The sequence below is a fragment of the Chiroxiphia lanceolata genome, assembly GCF_009829145.1.
Source record: "Chiroxiphia lanceolata isolate bChiLan1 chromosome W unlocalized genomic scaffold, bChiLan1.pri scaffold_46_arrow_ctg1, whole genome shotgun sequence".
Lineage (NCBI taxonomy): Eukaryota > Metazoa > Chordata > Aves > Passeriformes > Pipridae > Chiroxiphia > Chiroxiphia lanceolata.
The window spans coordinates 193,192-209,807 of record NW_022476501.1 but is presented as its reverse complement, the minus strand read 5'-3'; the positions used below and the strand labels follow the sequence as shown (position 1 = coordinate 209,807).

Below are 16,616 nucleotides of genomic sequence, written 5' to 3'. Positions count from 1 at the left end.
CAGAACTTCTCATTTCAGACTTTTATAAGTTGGATTCATCTTTTATAGTAGGAAGTGGTTGACTGCCAGTCACAAATGTAAGGGCCTGTTAGGAGCCATCCCAGGCAATGGATATCTGGAGTTTGATGCAACACCAGACAACATCCTGGTCTCACCAACCGCTCCCCCAGAAAGCTTGCACTCTCTGCACAGATTCCAGGCCTCATCGGGGGCAAACCGTCCTGCCCCAGTTTCCCCCTGACTGCAGTCAATCCCCTCCACCTCATGCAGTGATAGCACAGGTTATCTCTTGCCTCCGTGCTATAAAAGAATTTTTTATTCGTCTTCACATTAACTATACCACTGAGTGTGAAACCATTTCTGTACTTAAATAGGATGTTACCAGTTCATCACAAGAAAATTGCAGGCATGATGGGAGCCAGAGCCCATAGGGAGGTCCACAAACATCAGTCCTCTCTTACCCAAGAGCTCCTCGCCTGCAGGCAGGGGGGCTCCCAGTTACACCAGTGCCCATAAATGTCCCCCCCAAAAAGGGGTTAGGTGGGGTCCTGGGTGGACTCTGAGTGGAAAGTCCAGTGACTTTCTGATGGGCAACTGGGTCCATCCCCCCTCCTCCAGTGCAGAAGATGTCAAGCCCCGAAAAGGCGGAAGAGCCGAGTTTCCCACGCCCTCCACATGAACTCCACACCAAAAAGGGGGACAGCACCCTATGAAAACAACTCCCCGCCTTGGGGAGGTGCAAAGGATATGGATATTGACTGGTGACTTTGGGGGTTTGGGGGGGATTTTTCCTTCTTCTCCCCCCACAGCCTGCGGATCAAGGCATCGCTGGATCCAGTGGGCGGTGATTATACCACTCTCATCTTTTCTTTTTTCTTGCTCTCCCTTACTCTTACCCTGTCTTTCTCTCCCCTGTGCATTTTTCTCCTCCCCCGAAAGGTTATGACAGCCCCCAAAATGCTGGGATACCTGTTGATACAAAATTGTTAAAATAAACCTTGTCAATATGTTTTCAGACACCGATTATTCAGTGTCGTTTCACTTTAATCCACCCCAAGGGAATTATTGGTGAAACCTGAGTTACCCCCCTGCCTTTTTCCTGGGGCGGGTCGTAACAGTCACTGCTGTCCCTGTGATGTCACCAATGTCCCTGTGATGTCACCGCTGTCTCTGTGATGTCACAGCAGTCCCTGTGATGTCATCAATGTCTCTGTGATGTCATCGCTGTCTCTGTGGTGTCACCGATATCTCTGTGAGGTCACCGCTGTCTTTGTGATGTCACTGCTGTCCCTGTGATGTCACTGCTGTCCCTGTGACGTCACTGCGTTTCCTGTGATATCACCACTGTCTTTGGGATTTCACTGATGTTCTTGTGATGTCACCGCTGTGCCTGTTATGTCACTGCTGTCTCTGTGATGTCACCAATGTCCCTGTGATGTCACCAATACCTCTGTGATGTCACCACTGTCTTTGTGATGTCACTACTGTGCCTGTGATGTCACCACTGTCTCTGTAATGTCACTGCTGTTCCTGTCATGTCCCCGATGTCTCTGTGATGTCACTACTGTCTCTGTGATGTCACCACTGTCCCTGTGATTTCACAGCTGTATCTGTGATGTCATCAATGTCTCTGTGATGTCATCACTGTCTCTGTGATGTCACCAATGTCTCTGTGATGTCACCAATGTCCCTGTGATGTCACTGATGTTCTTGTGATGTCACCACTGTCCCTGTGATGTCACTGCTGTCCCTGTGATGTCACTGCTGTCACTGTTGTGTCACTGACTTCTCTGTGATGTCACTGCTTTCTCTGTGATGTCACGGCTGTCTCTGTGATGTCACCGCTCTCTTTGTGATGTCACTGCTGTCCCTGTGATGTCAGTGATGTCTCTGTGATGTCACTGCTGTCCCTGTGATGTCACTGACTTCTCTGTTATGTCACCGACTTCTCTGTGATGTCACTGCTGTCTCTGTGATGTCATCACTGTGTCTGTGATGTCACTGCTGTAACTGTGATGTCACTGCTGTCTCTGTGATGTCACCAATGTCTCTGTTATGTCACTGACTTCTCTGTGATGTCACTGCTGTGTCTGTGATGTCACCGCTGTCTTTGTGATGTCACTGCTGTCTTTGTGATGTCACTGCTTTCTCTGTGATGTCACTGCTGTCTGTGTGATGTCACTGTTGTCTCTGTGATGTCACTGATGTCTCTGTGATGTCACCAATGTCTCTGTGATGTCCCTGCTGTCCCTGTGATGTCACTGCTCTGCCTGTGATGTCAGCGATGTCTCTTCAACCAGACTGCAACCACCACTTTTCAATCACACTGTGACCACCACTCTCAACCAGACTGCAGATCACCACTCTCCACCGAACTGCAACCACCACTCTTGACCACACTGCACCACCACTCTCACCAACAGGGTCTTTTTTCCCCTCTCCCTTTCCTTTGGGCTCAGGGGGCCCAACAAACACCACTCTGTTCATGCCCCAGGGTGCTGGGTTATACATTTGGGTTTGGTGGGTTAAAACCAACTGTTTGTCTGTACAATCGTACTTATTGTGTTATTTTATGAAATTGTTATTCTGACTTATAATCTCTCTTTTGGGTTGAGTTCATTTCCCCTGCTGGTTTACCTTTAAACCAGCACAATCAGACTGCTCAAATTACTGGGGTATTACTCTGCTCCCCATTGCTGGCAAGATCCTGGCAAGAATACTCTTGAACAGACTAATACCCACTAGAGCAGAAGGAATTCTCCCTGAAAGCCAGTGTGGTTTCAGAGCCAACAGGAGCCCCACAGACGTGGGATTTGTTCTCAGACAACTGCAAGAGAAGTGTAGGGAACAGAACAAAGGTCTCTATGGAACCTTTGTTGACCTCACCAAGGCTTTCGATACTGTGAGCAGAAAAGGTCTGTGGCAGATTTTGGAACGTTTAGGTTGTCCCCCCAAGTTCCTTAAAATGATCATCTCACTCCATGAGGATCAGCACGGCCAAGTCAGATATGGCAATGCACTTTCTGAGCCCTTTCTAATAACCAATGGTGTGAAACAAGGCTGTGTTCCTGCACCAACCCTATTCACAATCTTTTCCAGCAGGATGCTCCAAAGGGCCATGGCAGACCTCGAGGATCAGGATGGGATCTACATTTGATACCGTACTGATGGAAGCCCTTTCAACCTAAGGCGACTGAAGGCCCACACCAAGACCTTAAACCCTCTTGTCCAGGAGCTGCTTTATGCTGATGACGCCGCCCTCGTCGCTCACACAGAAGCAGCTCTGCAGCGTTTAACATCCTGCTTTGCTGAGGCTGCTGAGCTCTTTGGGCTGGAAGTCAGCTTAAAGAAAACACAAGTTCTCCATCAACCTGCACCTCAGGAAGTCTTCCATCATCCCCACATCACCATTGGCCAATCAGAGCTCAAATCAGTCCAACAGTTTAATTACCTAAGGAGCCTCATCTCCTCGGGTGCTGAGATTGATGGAGAGATGGACAACAGGTTAGCAAAGGTATGGAGAGCTTTTGGGAAACTCCATAAAAGAGTTTGGTGTAATAAACACTTGAAGAAAAGCACCAAGATCAGTGTTTACAGAGCCATTGTGCTGTCTACTCTCTTATATGGGTCCGAATCATGGGTCATCTACAGCCACCACCTGCGACTCCTGGAATGCTTCCATCAGCGCTGCCTCCGTACAATCCTAAACATCCACTGGTCAGATGATGTGACCAATCCATCTGTTCTAGAACAGGCAGCAGTCACAAGTATTGAGGCCATGTTGCTGAGAACACAGCTGTGCTGGGCAGGGCACGTCTCCAGGATGAAGGACCAACCACCCCCTCCCTAAGATCGTGCTCTGTGGTGAACTTGCCACCGGCTGCCGCAAGAGAGGAGCCCCGAAGAGGAGATACAAGGACTGCCTGAAACAACATCTCAGCCTTGGCCATATTGATCTTCATCACTGGTCTACTCTGGCCTCCAGTCGGGAGGTCTGGAGACACCCCATCTCTAACGCTGCTGCTTCCTTTGAGAACGCAGCAGGATCAGCATCGAGGAGAAAAGACAACGCAGAAAGAACCGTGTCCTGTCGATCCCATCCAAGGAGTCTTTCTGCTCTGCCTTTGGCAACTGGACGTGTCTATCTCCTATTGGCCTCTTTAGCCACCAGTGTGCTTGTAGCAAATGTGGGAAGGGCCCTTCCCAAATCTTCGTTCATGCAGCCCAGCCATGATTTTGGATATTAATTTGGGAGTCTGGACTCATTGGTTTATTTGGTTCTGGAACTGGTATTTGGTTTAGTTGGTTTTGGAAACAGGTATTTGGATTCTTTTGTATTATGGGTACTTCAGGTTGCAAAGAAAGAATCTTGAAGAAATCCTTTCTGGTATTTTGGATATTAACTTGTGATTTCTGGACTTATAAGTTGATTTGGTTTTGGAAACTGGTATTTGGTTTATTTTGTATTCCTGAACCATTGGAAACAAATTGTGACCCCTATGGAGGGACAAAGCTGTTGATGCTCCAGGGGTTCCAGGATCCTGAGGATTCCAGTGCCCACTGAAAGTGTTATTCAGAGAGATCCTCTCGGTCCCTGGATGCGGGGAGTTCCAAGCAAGATCCCTGGGATTTTATTAACGCATTAAAAGGTTTATAAAAGGTGTATAAAGGTATATAAAAGGTATATAAAGATATATAAAAGGTGTACGTAACCAACATATAAATGGAGCTGTATAATATAATATGATTGACTTATAAAAAGTTGTGATAGAACTGTAAAAGAAGAGGTGTGATGCCTCAGAGCTTTTTGGGCTGCCCAGGGACGTGGTGGAGTCACCGTCCCTGGAGGTGTTTAAGCAAAGACTGGCCATGGCCCTGAGTGCCGTGCTCTGCTTGACGTGCTGGGGATGGGGCGTAGGCTGGACGCCGGTTGATCTCCCAAGTGTCTGCCAAGCTCAGGGACTCTGGGCTTCTGTGGCAGCCCAGCCTTTGGGGACAGCGTGCTGGTGGCTCAGAGGCTGCGTCCTTGCCTTGCCTTGCCCATCTCCTGGCTGCCAGGCAAGGGCCTTGTGACATCACAGCCTCTGTGGAACAGCGCGGGGGCTGAAAAGTGTCAGCGCTGCGTCCCCGTGCCCAGAGCCTGGGCAGAAGTCGGCTGGCAGGGACGGGCAGAGACTGTGCAGAGGTGTCAGCTCGTCCCGCAGCAGCACCACGCCCAGCCAGGGCATCTCCTGGCTCCTCAGGCTCTCGGTGCTCCTGCTCTTGCCTGGCCCACTGGAGCCTTGCAGCCGTGCCACAGGTGGCATTGGTGAGAAGCGGGCTTTTCCTTGGATGGCCCCTTGGCAGAAAAGGCAGGAGAGGCTGGAGAGAGGGGAAGGAGGGGGGTCAGGCCGCTGGGATGGTGCCGGCGGGCCGTGAGCCCGAAGCCAGCAAGGCCTTGGGCCCAGACGGTGTCAGGCGGGGACTGAGAGTCCCCAGGGAGGAGGAAAGCTGGGCAGGCCCCAAGGCTGCTGGGCCTCTTCCTTGGCAGCCCTTTGGCCAAGGCCCCCAGGCAGAGGTGGGGCTCAGCCCCTGCCCAGCAATGGGGCACAGGCTGAGCCCCAGGGACACCAGAGCCAGAGCCTGAGCTCTTCTTCCTGCACCATCTGCCTGGGGCAGCCCAGCCAGGCCTGAGTCTCTCCAGGAGAGGCCAAGCCCAGCCAGAGAGGGCTCAGCCCTCTGAGGCTGCACTCACTGCAAAGGGAACAAAACATGGGCCCAGAGGACATCCTGCCCCCAAATGGAGAACAGGGAATGTCAAGAATAAAAAAGTCGCCCCCCTCCATTGTTTAAGAAATGTTTAGACGTCTTTACTAAAAGCATCCAGGAATTGGGTCACCCAATTTTCCCTCTGAGAAGGGTTTTTCCATGGTTCCTCTCAATTCCCAGGTTCAAGGGGGTCCCAGCACACTTTGGGATGCGTTGGATGCCGTGTTGGGGTGCAGATGTCCCCCCAAAACTCCCCCAGAACAGGGTGACACAAGGGGGGGCACAGAGGGGTCCCCAATCCTGATCCATCCTGGAACAACCACACTGGGGGCAACTGGGATCAGAGTAGGAGTAGCTGGGCCCCAGCTGGGCTCATAGTGGGACCATACTGGGAGTGACTGCAATAATACTGGGAGTATGGGAGAGGGACTGCAGCCATACTGGGGATGACTGGGATCAAACTGGATTCATACTGGAAGTGTCTGCAAGTTCCTGGGATCATACTGGGGGTGACTGGACTCATAGTGGGATCATACTGGGAGCAACTGGGACCATGCAGGGGCAAATGGCATCGTCCAGGCAGTGACTGAAAGTGCCTGGGGCCAGACTGGACTCAGACTGGGAGTCCCTGAGAGGGAAAGGAACCATCCTGGGAGGGACTGGGAGCAACTGGGACCACCTTGGGGGCAATTGGGATCCAATTGGGAGTGACTGGGATGATAGTGGGAGTTACCAGGGCAGTGCAGGAGGAGGGGCAGGAGGTGCTCCAGGCCTGGAGCTGAGATTCCCCTGCAGCCCAAGGAGGAGCCCACGGCGGAGCAGGGGATGCCCACAAAGAAGGATGTGAGCCCGTGGGAAGCCCGTGCTGGAGCAGAGTCCCTGCAGCTGCTGCGGCCCCAGAGAGCTCCAAGGGTCTCATCAGCAGTGCTGGTTATGGGGCCACACAGAGGGGCTTTAGGCAGAATATCCCAGTCACAACCAGCATGACCCCTGTTAGCCCCAGCCTCTCCCAGCTTCCCCCAGTGAGTTCCACTCATTCCCGGTTTCCCAGTTTCCCAATACTTCCAGCATGAACCTAGTTGCTCACAGCCACTTCCAATCATCCCCAGTATGGTCCCAGTTCCCCCCCACATGATCCCAGTTGCTCCCAGTGTGGTCCCAGTCACCCCCACTATGGTTACAGACACTCCCAGTATAGCCCAGTAGAGCCCTCAGCAGGCTCATAGTCATTCCCAGGTACATCCAGTTGCCCCAGTGAGGTTCCAGTTTCTGCCAGTAAGATCCCAGTCACTCCCAGTATACCTGAGTATACCCCATGTGGCCTCCAGCATGCTCCCAGTTGCTCCCAGTAGCCTTTAGTGTGGTCCCAACATGTTCCCAGTATGATCCCTGTTGCCCCAGTTCTGGTCCTGGAGGGTCCCAGTGTGCTCAGATCCTGCTCCCAGGGGTTCTGCTGAGTCTGGTCGTGGTGTATCCCGGTGTCCCAGTCCATCCCAGTCTGTCCCACTCCATCCCAGTCTGTCCCAGTCCATTCCAGTCTGTCCCAGTCCACCGCCACCGCCTCCCCGAGTGCCCGCCCGGCTTGGCCCAGAATCCCAGCGCCCGGTGCTGAACCGGCCGCGGTTTACGGGAAACAGCCCTGGCGATGTGCCCGGAGCCGCTGCTTTAGGAGTCCCAGCCCTGGCGATGTGCCCGGGCTGCCGGCAGGCTGTCCCAGTCCGTCCCAGTCTGTCCCAGTCCACCCCAGTCTGTCCCAGTCCATCCCAGTCCGTCCCAGTCTGTCCCAGTCCATCCCAGTCCATCCCAGTCCGTCCCGGTCCCTTCCCAGCAGCCGCCGCCGTTTCCCGGGTCCTGCCCCCCCCCCGCCCCCCCAAGATGCTGACGGGGGTCGGGGCTCCGTCTTTGCCTTCGTCTCCCTGGGCTGGGGCTCGGCCTCCGCCTGCGGGAGGAGCTGAGGGGGGTCCCCGGGGGTCGTGTGTCCCCCCCGGAGCGTGTGTGCCCCCCCGGGACCCCCATCCCGCTGTCCCCCCCTTTTCTCTCCCCACGGAGCTCCTGCCCCAGCTCCCGCTCCCCCCTGGGCAGGGGCTTTGGGAGCCCCCCTTTGCCTTGACCCCGGGACCCCTGCGGGGGGCAGTGGGGGCTGCCCAGGGCGGGCACTGGCCCAGGGAGATCGCCCCCCGCCCCCGCGGCATCCGCTGATCGCGGCGCTTCCCCCGCTTTGGCCCCAAAGCGGCGCCTTTAAGGCCGAGTTTAAGCGCAGGGCCCGCGACTTCAGCTCGGCCCGGCCCGGGGGTCCCGCAACACGTGGCCGCGGAGGGTTGCAGAGGGTCTCAGGAGGACTCAGGGGGGTCCCAGCAGGGCTCCCAAAGGACATTCCGCTCAGTTCCCAGGAATTCCCCCGTCCCCTCCCCTCCCCCGCGCTGCCTCGGGCACTGTCGCGTCTCCCAACCTGCGGCGGCGGGATCTGCCCGGTGCCCGGTGACGTCACGGCCCAGTCGGGTTGCCATTGGTGCAGAAGAACTAGCGGCGCGGGACGCTGCTGTGTGGGCGGGGCCAGCGGAGCAGCGCGATGGCTCCAGCGCTGGGGCTGGGGGCGCTCCTGGCGCTCCTGGGGGTCTCGGGGGGGCAGCCCGAGGGTAAGTGGGACCCCCGGAACGGGCAACTCCTCAGCCTTTATTGCCGGGCACCGGCACTTCCCTGAACCTCCATTGCCGGGCACCGGGACCCCCCTGCGCCCTCTCCCTCCGCACCGGGACCCCCTGAATCCCGATTGCTGGGCACGGGAACCCCTTGAGCCCCCATTCCCGGAAGCAGACCCCCCTGAACACCCATTCCCGGGCACGGGAACCCCCCTGAACTTTCTTTTTCCGGGTACTCTGACCCCCCTGCACCCTCTCCCTCAGCACCAGGACCCCCTTAAACCTCCTTATCTGGCACCGGAACCCCCCGATTTCTATCCCTAGGCACTGAGACCCCCCTGAACACCCATTCCTGGGCTCTGGGAACCTCCCTGAACCTCCATTTCTGGACACTGTGACCCCCCTGAACCCCCTTATCCTGCACCAGGACCTCCTCAACTCCCATCCCCAGCTCCAGGACCCCTCTGAACCCCCTTATCTTCAACAAATACCCCCCTGTGCCCCTTTTCCTGCCAATCCCGCCTCTCCAAGACTCCTGATCCTCCCTTTTCCTTGACCCTGGAACCCCCTGGACCTCCATTCCTGCCTTTCACAGACCCCAGACCCCACTTTCCTCAACACCGGGGACCACTGGACCCCCCTTTCCTGGGCACAGGGACCCCCTGGATCCCCTATCCCACCTCTCCCAGTCCCAGTCCCCCCTTTCCTTGAACCTTGGGCCGTTCCCAGCTCTCCCAGTTGTGCTCCCTTGACCCTTGGACCCCCCAAACCCTCCAATCTCTGTGACTCCCCCCAGTTCTCCCCTCCCTGTGCTTCCTGCAGGGGGGTCCCAGGCACCGGGAACGCCCTCGACCGCAATTCCTGGGCACCGGGACCCTCCTGAACCCCCTTATCCTGCACCGACACCCCCCTGCACCCCCTTTCCTGGCCATCCTTCCTCTCCCAGACCCCCCTTTTCCCTGACCCTGAGACCCCCTGGACCCCCTTTCCTGCCTTAACCAGCCCCCAGACCCCACTTTCCTCAACACTGGGGACCCCTGGACCCCCCTTTCCTGGGCACAGGGACCCCCTAGACTCCCTATCTCACCTCTCCCAGCCCCTGCACCCCCTTTCCTTGACCCTGGGACCCCCTGAACCTCCATTCCTGGGCATGGGGACCCCTCTGCCCCCCTCTTTATCCAGCACTCAGACCCCCCTGACCCCCCTCTCTGGTACTAGGACCCCCCTGCACCCTCATTCCCAGCTGTTCTGGGTCTCCTCATCCCATGACCCCTCTTGCCCAACCCCTGGGGCCCCCCGGGCCCCCCTTTCCTGGGCACAGGGACCCCTGAATACTCCATCCCACCTCTCCCAGTCCCTACACCCTCCTTTCCTTGGCCCTGGGATCCCCAAACCCCCTTCCCAGTTCTCCCAGCTCTCCCAGTTCCCCCTTCCCATGACCGCCCTGGACCCCTCAAATCTCCATGTCCCCCCAGTTCTCCACTCCCTGCGTTACCTGGATGTGACAGTGTCAGAGCCCAGCCCGGGGATCCCTCAATACCTGTCCATGGGATACGTGGACGGGATCCCCTTTGAGCGCTACGACAGCGAGCGGGGCCGGACGGAGCCGCAGACGCCGTGGATGGCGGCCGGAGCCGAGCCGGGATATTGGGATAGAGAGACCCAGATCAACGAGAGGAACCGGCTCATTGCTACCACTGACCTGGAGACAGCGCAGGGCCTGTACAACTGGAGTGGGGGTGAGTGGAGGGAGTCGGGGAATGAGGGGATCTGTGGGGCTGGGATGTGGATCCAGGGTGCTCCAAGGGGCTGGGATGAGGGTCTGTGGGTCTCCATCGGACTCTGGGGCTCCATAGGGCTGGAATGGGGCTCCGTGGGGCTGGGACACAATTCCAGGGTCTCCATGGGTCTGATCCCACCCCCCAGGTCTCCACACGGTACAGCGAGTTTGTGGCTGTGATCTCCTGTCCGACGGGAGCGTCCGTGGATTCTTTCATCAAGGCTACGACGGGCGGGATTTCATCTCCTTCGAGCTGGGATCCGGGAGCTTCGTGGCGGCCGATGGAGCTGCCCAGATCACCAAGAGGAAATGGGAACATGACGGGATCGTGGCAGAGAGACAGACACATTACCTAAAAAACATCTGTCCAGAATGGCTCCGGAAATATGTTGGATATGGGCGGGAGGCGCTGGAGCGCAAAGGTGAGGGAGACAGAATTCCCATGGGAATGTGGAATTTGGGAATGTGGGATTTGGGAGGATGGAACTGAGGAACACGGGAGCTCCCATGGGAATTCTGTGGATGAATCTGAGTCATCCAACTCCCATGGGAATTCTGTGAATGGATCTCACTCCAATCCCATTCCCATGGGAATTCCATGGATGGATCTCACCTTTACCCCATCCCAGAGCCCCCTGATGTCCACGTGTCCGGGAAAGAGGAACACGGGATCCTGACGTTGTCCTGCCACGCGTACGGATTCTACCCCGGGATGATCGGGATCAACTGGCTGAAGGGGGATGAACTGCGGGATCAGGAGACGGAGTGGGGCGGGATCGTTCCCAACAGCGACGGCACCTTCCACAGCTGGGCCAGGATCGAGGCGCTGCCGGGGGAGCGGGAGCAGTACCGGTGCCGGGTGGAGCACGCCGGAATGCCGGAGCCCGGGATCTTCGCCTGGGGTGAGGCTGGGAACGGGCAATGTGGGAACTGGGGGTTTGGGAAGGAGGAATTTGGGAGTGTGGGACAGTGGGATGGGGGTAACCCTCCCCCTCCTGCCCCTCCTGCCCTTCCCAGAGCCGGAATCCGTCTGGAATTCCATCCCAGTGTTGGTGGCTGTGTCCGTCATCGCTCTCATCATCATCATCATCGGCCTCGTGGGAGTCGGTGTCTGGAAGCTCCGATCCGGTAACTCCCGGGATGGGGGTCGGGAAGGGGCACGGATCCGCCCGGCAGCATTCCGGGGATCCTGTGCCACGGGTGCTGATCCCACTTTATTTCCATAGGGAAGAGGGAGGGGAATGGATACGACCCCGCGCCCACCAGTGAGTACCAGCAGCGTGTGTGGATCCAGATCCTCTGTGCAGGGATCCCAGGATGGATGCCGGGATTCCAGAGGGGAATTGGGGCCTAATGGCTGGAGCAGGATTGGAAGGGGATTCCAGCTCAGGGCAGGATTCCAGAGTGGGATCAGGTGGAATTGTGGACTGGGATCAGGGCTGGATTCTGGAGTGGGATTGGGGTGGGATGGACGGAGCAGGATCAGGAGGGAATCCGGAGCAGTTCCTGCTCTTCCTGGGCTCCACAGCCGGCTCCATCCCCTGGGATGGGAACAGGGACATGGTGACTCCTTTCCCCGCTCTCATCCCAGCAGGAATCACAGCCTGAGCGATCCCGGAGCTGGATCCGCCCCTTCCCTCTCCCTGTGGAAAGGCAGGAGCTGCTGGCAGAGCTCATCCCGCTGCTCCCACCCACCCCGGCCCCCCTGCGGCTCTTCCCGATGGATCAACTTCCTGCTTTTTCCTGTGTGAAACCCAGGACCACAATTATTCCTGAAGCTTTAATTTTGGTGTGAAAATCTTGGCTCCCTCCTCCAGCATTCGGCAGTTTCTCTCTGGGAACCAGGAATGGGAATGGGAACAGGGGGGACTGGGATGGGGACACTGGGAGCAGGTTGGAGTCGCCAGGGGCTGGGAATGGGGACATGGGGACTGGGAATGAGAACAGGGATATGGGAGACCTGGATAGGGACAGTGGGGACAGGGATGGGGACACTGGGAGCAGGTTGGGACAGCAGGAACTGGGAATGGGGACGGGGATGGGAACCCCAGGAATGGGAATGGGGACAGGGATGGGAACGTGTCTCTCCAGGAGTTGGTTCAATACAAAGGTCGGTCCCTGGCTCGAGGCCACGGGAAGCCCCTTCTTTGGGAATGTCTGGGAACCAGGTGTCAGAGGTTTGAAAAGAGGTGTTGGAATTTTTTCCATGTCCCCCCATTGCCATCTGTGTCTCCCGGGATGGGGTGGGTTGGAGCGGAGCCGCAGGCGCTGGGCAGGGGCAGTGGGGGGAGGGCGGCTCTCGGGGACACCGCGGTGGCCGCGGGGAGGGCGGGGGGTCCTTTGTTCGGGGGCTTCTGGGGTTTGTCCGGGACCGGACAGAGCGGGAGCTGGTTTTTGGCCGCCTCGTTCTCTTTTCCTGAGAGGAAAGTTTTTCCCCACGGGGACACCTTGTGGAGAACAACCGAGAGAGAGAGAGAGAGAGAGAGAGAGAGAGAGAGAGAGAGAGAGAGAGAGAGCCCGACCCATCTCGGAGCGAGGTGTTCTGCTTTGGGGACTGCCCCTGGGAAAAGGGACTCCTTCACTGCTGGCTGCGAGCACACGGGGCTGCGAGAGCTTTGAACTGCCGGGACAGTTTCTCCCCCCCCACCTGAGGATTTGGGACTTTGTTTTGTTTCTTCTGAAAGTTTTTGGTTGCACCATTTGTTGTTTATTCAGATTTTCTTAATAAAAAGCTGTTTCTTTTCCTTTTCCACACTTCCACCTGAAGTCTCTTAATTTCTAAGTTGTAATCTTGTTAAACTAAGACCCAGTGCCCTCAGGGGGAGGAGGAGGAAAGGAGACCAAGAGGTACCGTGGCCACTCAAACTGCAGAGGAACCACCTGTGCCTGTAGTAGTTGCCCCTCTACAGAAGAAATCCAAGACCAAATCAGCTCAGTTAGTGAGGGATGAAGGGGAAGCAGAGCCCTCAGAACAGGAGTAAGAGGCAGGGCCAGAGATAATCAACTGATCCCCATCCCCAGCTGAGCTGTGAGAGATGTGAAAAGATTTCAGCCTCCAGCTGGGAGAGCCCCTGCTGACCTGGCTGCTCCAGTACTGGGATATCATGGCCCAGCATATGGAACTCGGTGGGAGTGCAGCCAAGCAACTGGGATCCCTGTCCTGGGATGTTGGGATTGACCAGGGGAGTGGGAAGAGGACAGAGAGGGGATGAGAGCCAGGTACAGGCTTGGGAATTGCCAGGAGGGCTTTTGAAAGGAGCGTAGGGGAAAGGGATGTCTAAGAACAAGTCCCTTAGGAGAGGGAAGCAGAGAGGCTGAGTTTTGACCCAAGCACAAAGATGTGCAGGGCAGAGCAGAGAATATGCCCACAGAAGATTCTTGTACGTCTGTCTTTGCAGTTCTGACAGGCACTTCTTGTCACAGCCTGTCCTCTCCATTCCGGAATAGGCCCTGGCAACCAAAGAGCCAACAGCCCACACCATAGTGCAGACCAACCCATGTGCTTTGGGCTCTTTTGTTGTCCTCTCCATTCTGGCCTATCCTCTCCATTCCGCAATAGCCTCTGGAAACCAAAGAACCAATCCCCCACCAGGTGACAGTTCAACCCCATCCGTGTGCCAAGGGCTCCTTTGTGGTGTCACAGCCTATCCTCTCCATTCCGCAATGGGCCCTGGCAACCAAAGAACCAACGCCCTACAACCCCAAAGTGAAGCCCCACCCATGTGCCATGGGCCCTCTTGGGATGTCACAGCCTGTCCCCTCCATTCCAGAATGGCTGCTGGAAACCAAAACACCAATGTCTCACAGCCCCCAGTGCAGCCCAACCCCTGTGCCATGGGCCCCATTGTGATGTCACGACCTGTCCTCTCCATTCCGGAATAGCCCCTGGCAACCAAAGAACCAACCCCCCACAAGGTCAGAATGCAGCCCCACCCGTGTGCCATGGGCCCCTTTGGGATGTCACAGCCTGTCCTCTCCATTCTGGAATAGCCCCTGGCAACCAAAGAACCAACCCCTCACACCCCCACAGTGCAGCCCCACCCGTCTGCCACGGGACTCTTGGGGATGTCCCGGCCTTTCCCCCAGCAAAGAAAGCCTGCAACCTTCGGGTTTCACATGCAGTTGGGGGGCCACCCTGGGCACTGCATGGGCAGCAAGAGCTTTCTGTCCTGGCCCTTTTTGTCTGGCAGGAATCTTCAGCCGTGTGGTGGTTTGAAACTCCCAAGAATCTAATTTCTAAGTTCAAGCCCCCTTGCCACAATTTGCCCTTGTCAGAGGGTTTAGTGATGGTATGGACTTTGATATATTTTTCACCTCATGTGGAGAGTTTTCAGACAAAACACAACCATTCATTACTGAGGGAAGGGGAAAATATTTACAAAGGTTTATTTATGCACACACATATATATATTTACATTGAATTAAATTCCTCTTTTCCTTCAATAAAAGTCTACGAAGAAAAGAGAAAAGTCTTTCTGTCACTTCTCAGGCCACAGTTCCTTCATTTCAGTTTTTTGTGTCACTGCTTAGTGTCCTTCATTTTCCTGAGGCAGCAGATTTAAGTGTGGCAGTCTGGATTTTTGTTCTTGCTTTGTGGAAATTCCAACCCCGAGCCCGAGCCTTTGGGGGATTTTCCTTAGAGACCTTCACTTCTCTTGGGTTAGAGCATTGAAGGCAGCTTTCAGTTCAGTCTTACCAGAGCTCCTCTGCTCTGTCTCAGCTCGCCAGCTTGATAGCAGCAGCAGCAGCAGTGGAGGGCACGGCCACCTCCTCCGCATTCCGTCCTGGCTCAGCTCTCAGGATGACTCCGAGTTTTTCAGCTCCTTTCTCTCTTTCTCCAGCTGCTGCTGCATTTTGGAACTCCCTAAGGGTTTGGAAGTCCACCCTTCCTCTTCAGGAGGTCTCTGAGTTTTGGGAGAGTGACACAGTCTTACCCCAAAAGAGCCCCGTTGAATTTTCCTCTGTTCTGTTGCCGGCTCTCCCTCCTGCAGGAACATCTCTGCGTCTCTCAGCCGGCTTCACATTATCTCTCTGCTACTGGCTATCTTTTGGCTTTTAGCCACCCTTGTCTCTGTTCAGGACTGCTCCACTGCCGATTTCAGTGTCTTCTGCTGTTGCTGACAGTAAGGGAACTCTTCCAGCTCTTGATCACGGGACCCGGTCCAGCTGTGACACTATCCCGGGTCTCCTGTAGCCTCAGCTGGGGGCTGGGGGCCCTTGGCCCCCAGAGGGGATCACTGGCCCCCTGCTTCCTCGTGGCTCAGATCATGGCTACCTGCCTTCTAAACTATCTTCACCACCTTCCCTTCTGTTTCTGTGGGTATGTAATTTCCGTAGGGCGCACGTGGACTATTGATTGGTCCAGTATTATCAGTGGGGCAAACCATTACTACCTCAAAAAAGGTTTTTCAAACCACCACAGCCCAGATGCCCAAGCATTGGCCAAACTGCTGCCACTGAGATTCCAATGTGATCCCACTTGTCTCCAGCACGGTCCCACTTGCTCCCAGTTGCTCCCAGTTGCCCTGAGCATAGACCCAGTCACTCCTAGTATGATCCCAGTATGATCCCTGTATGATCCCAGTACAATCACAGTTACTCCAGCATGGTCCCAGTTACCTCCAGCACAGATCCAGTCAATCCAAGTATGGTCCCAGTCTTCCCTCAGCAAGGTCCCAGTCAATCCCAGTTGACCCCTTGTAGATCCAGTCACTCCCAGTTGATCCCACTTGCCCCCTGCAGGCTCCAAGTCACTTCCCAGAGTGTCTGTGTCCCCCCTGTCCCCCCACCCCGCTCTCACCCCCTTTTCTCTCCCCACAGAGCTCCTGAGCCGCCGGTGGCCGCAGCCCCTCCCCGTGGCCTCGGGCCCAGCCGGGACCCCCCAGTCCAGCCCCACGCTGAGTTTGGGGGGTCGTGTGTCCCCCCCAGCCCTGCTTTTATTCTGACCCCAGCCAGCTGCTCCCAGTGCTCCCAGTAAAACTTCCCAGTTCTCTGCACTCCTGGTTACTGGGGGGCAGTGGTGGGGCTCCAAAAATCCTGGAAACAGGGGTTTTGAGCATTGCCAGCTCCTCTAGTCTTGGAAAAGAGGGGTTTGGGCACCACCAGTGTCTGAAAAACACGGGAACAGGGGGGTTGGGAACATTCAGACTCCAAAAATCTTGGGGACATGGGGATATGGGCTCTCCTAGACCCTAAAAGACCCAGGAACTGCGGGATTTGGGCACTGCCAGACCACAAAAGATTGTAAAAGAGGGGTTGGACACTCCCAGACCCTAAAAATTCTGGAAACAGGGGGGTTTGGGCACTCCCAACCCACCCAAAATCCTGGGAACTGGGGGGTTTTAGCACTTCCAGAGACACAAAATCTTTGGGAAAGGGATGTTTAGTCACCCCCAATCCCTCAAAATCCTCGGAATGTGCAGGTTCAGGCCCTCAACATTTGAGAAAAC

At 56.0% G+C, this 16,616-nt stretch overlaps 2 protein-coding genes across 4 annotated transcripts in view; one reads left to right on the top strand and one right to left on the bottom strand.

Moving 5' to 3' along the window:
- Positions 1–16,616, bottom strand: part of LOC116781450 (class II histocompatibility antigen, B-L beta chain-like) — a 144,975-nt gene that overhangs the window by 21,143 nt on the left and 107,216 nt on the right. The gene's annotated exons all lie outside the window — the stretch shown is intronic.
- On the top strand, positions 8,255–11,979 carry LOC116781437 (class I histocompatibility antigen, F10 alpha chain-like). Of its 2 annotated transcripts, none has more exons than XM_032677108.1 (7): positions 8,255–8,384; positions 9,863–10,126; positions 10,314–10,589; positions 10,797–11,069; positions 11,185–11,295; positions 11,394–11,432; positions 11,762–11,979. In XM_032677108.1, exons 1-7 carry the CDS (start codon positions 8,318–8,320, stop codon positions 11,773–11,775), a joined length of 1,044 nt encoding a protein of 347 aa, XP_032532999.1. In that variant the 5' UTR covers positions 8,255–8,317; the 3' UTR covers positions 11,776–11,979. The 2 variants fall into 2 exon arrangements, with proteins under 2 accessions (XP_032532999.1, XP_032532998.1); XM_032677107.1 differs by having other exon boundaries at positions 11,759–11,960.

Coding starts and splice junctions, on each gene's coding strand:
- LOC116781437 (XM_032677107.1), top strand. CDS start 8,318: ATGGCTCCAGCGCTGGGGCTGGGGGCGCTCCTGGCGCTCCTGGGGGTC. Junction 10,590..10,796: donor GGAGGCGCTGGAGCGCAAAG/GTGAGGGAGACA, acceptor ACCCCATCCCAG/AGCCCCCTGATGTCCACGTG. Junction 11,070..11,184: donor GCCCGGGATCTTCGCCTGGG/GTGAGGCTGGGA, acceptor TGCCCTTCCCAG/AGCCGGAATCCGTCTGGAAT.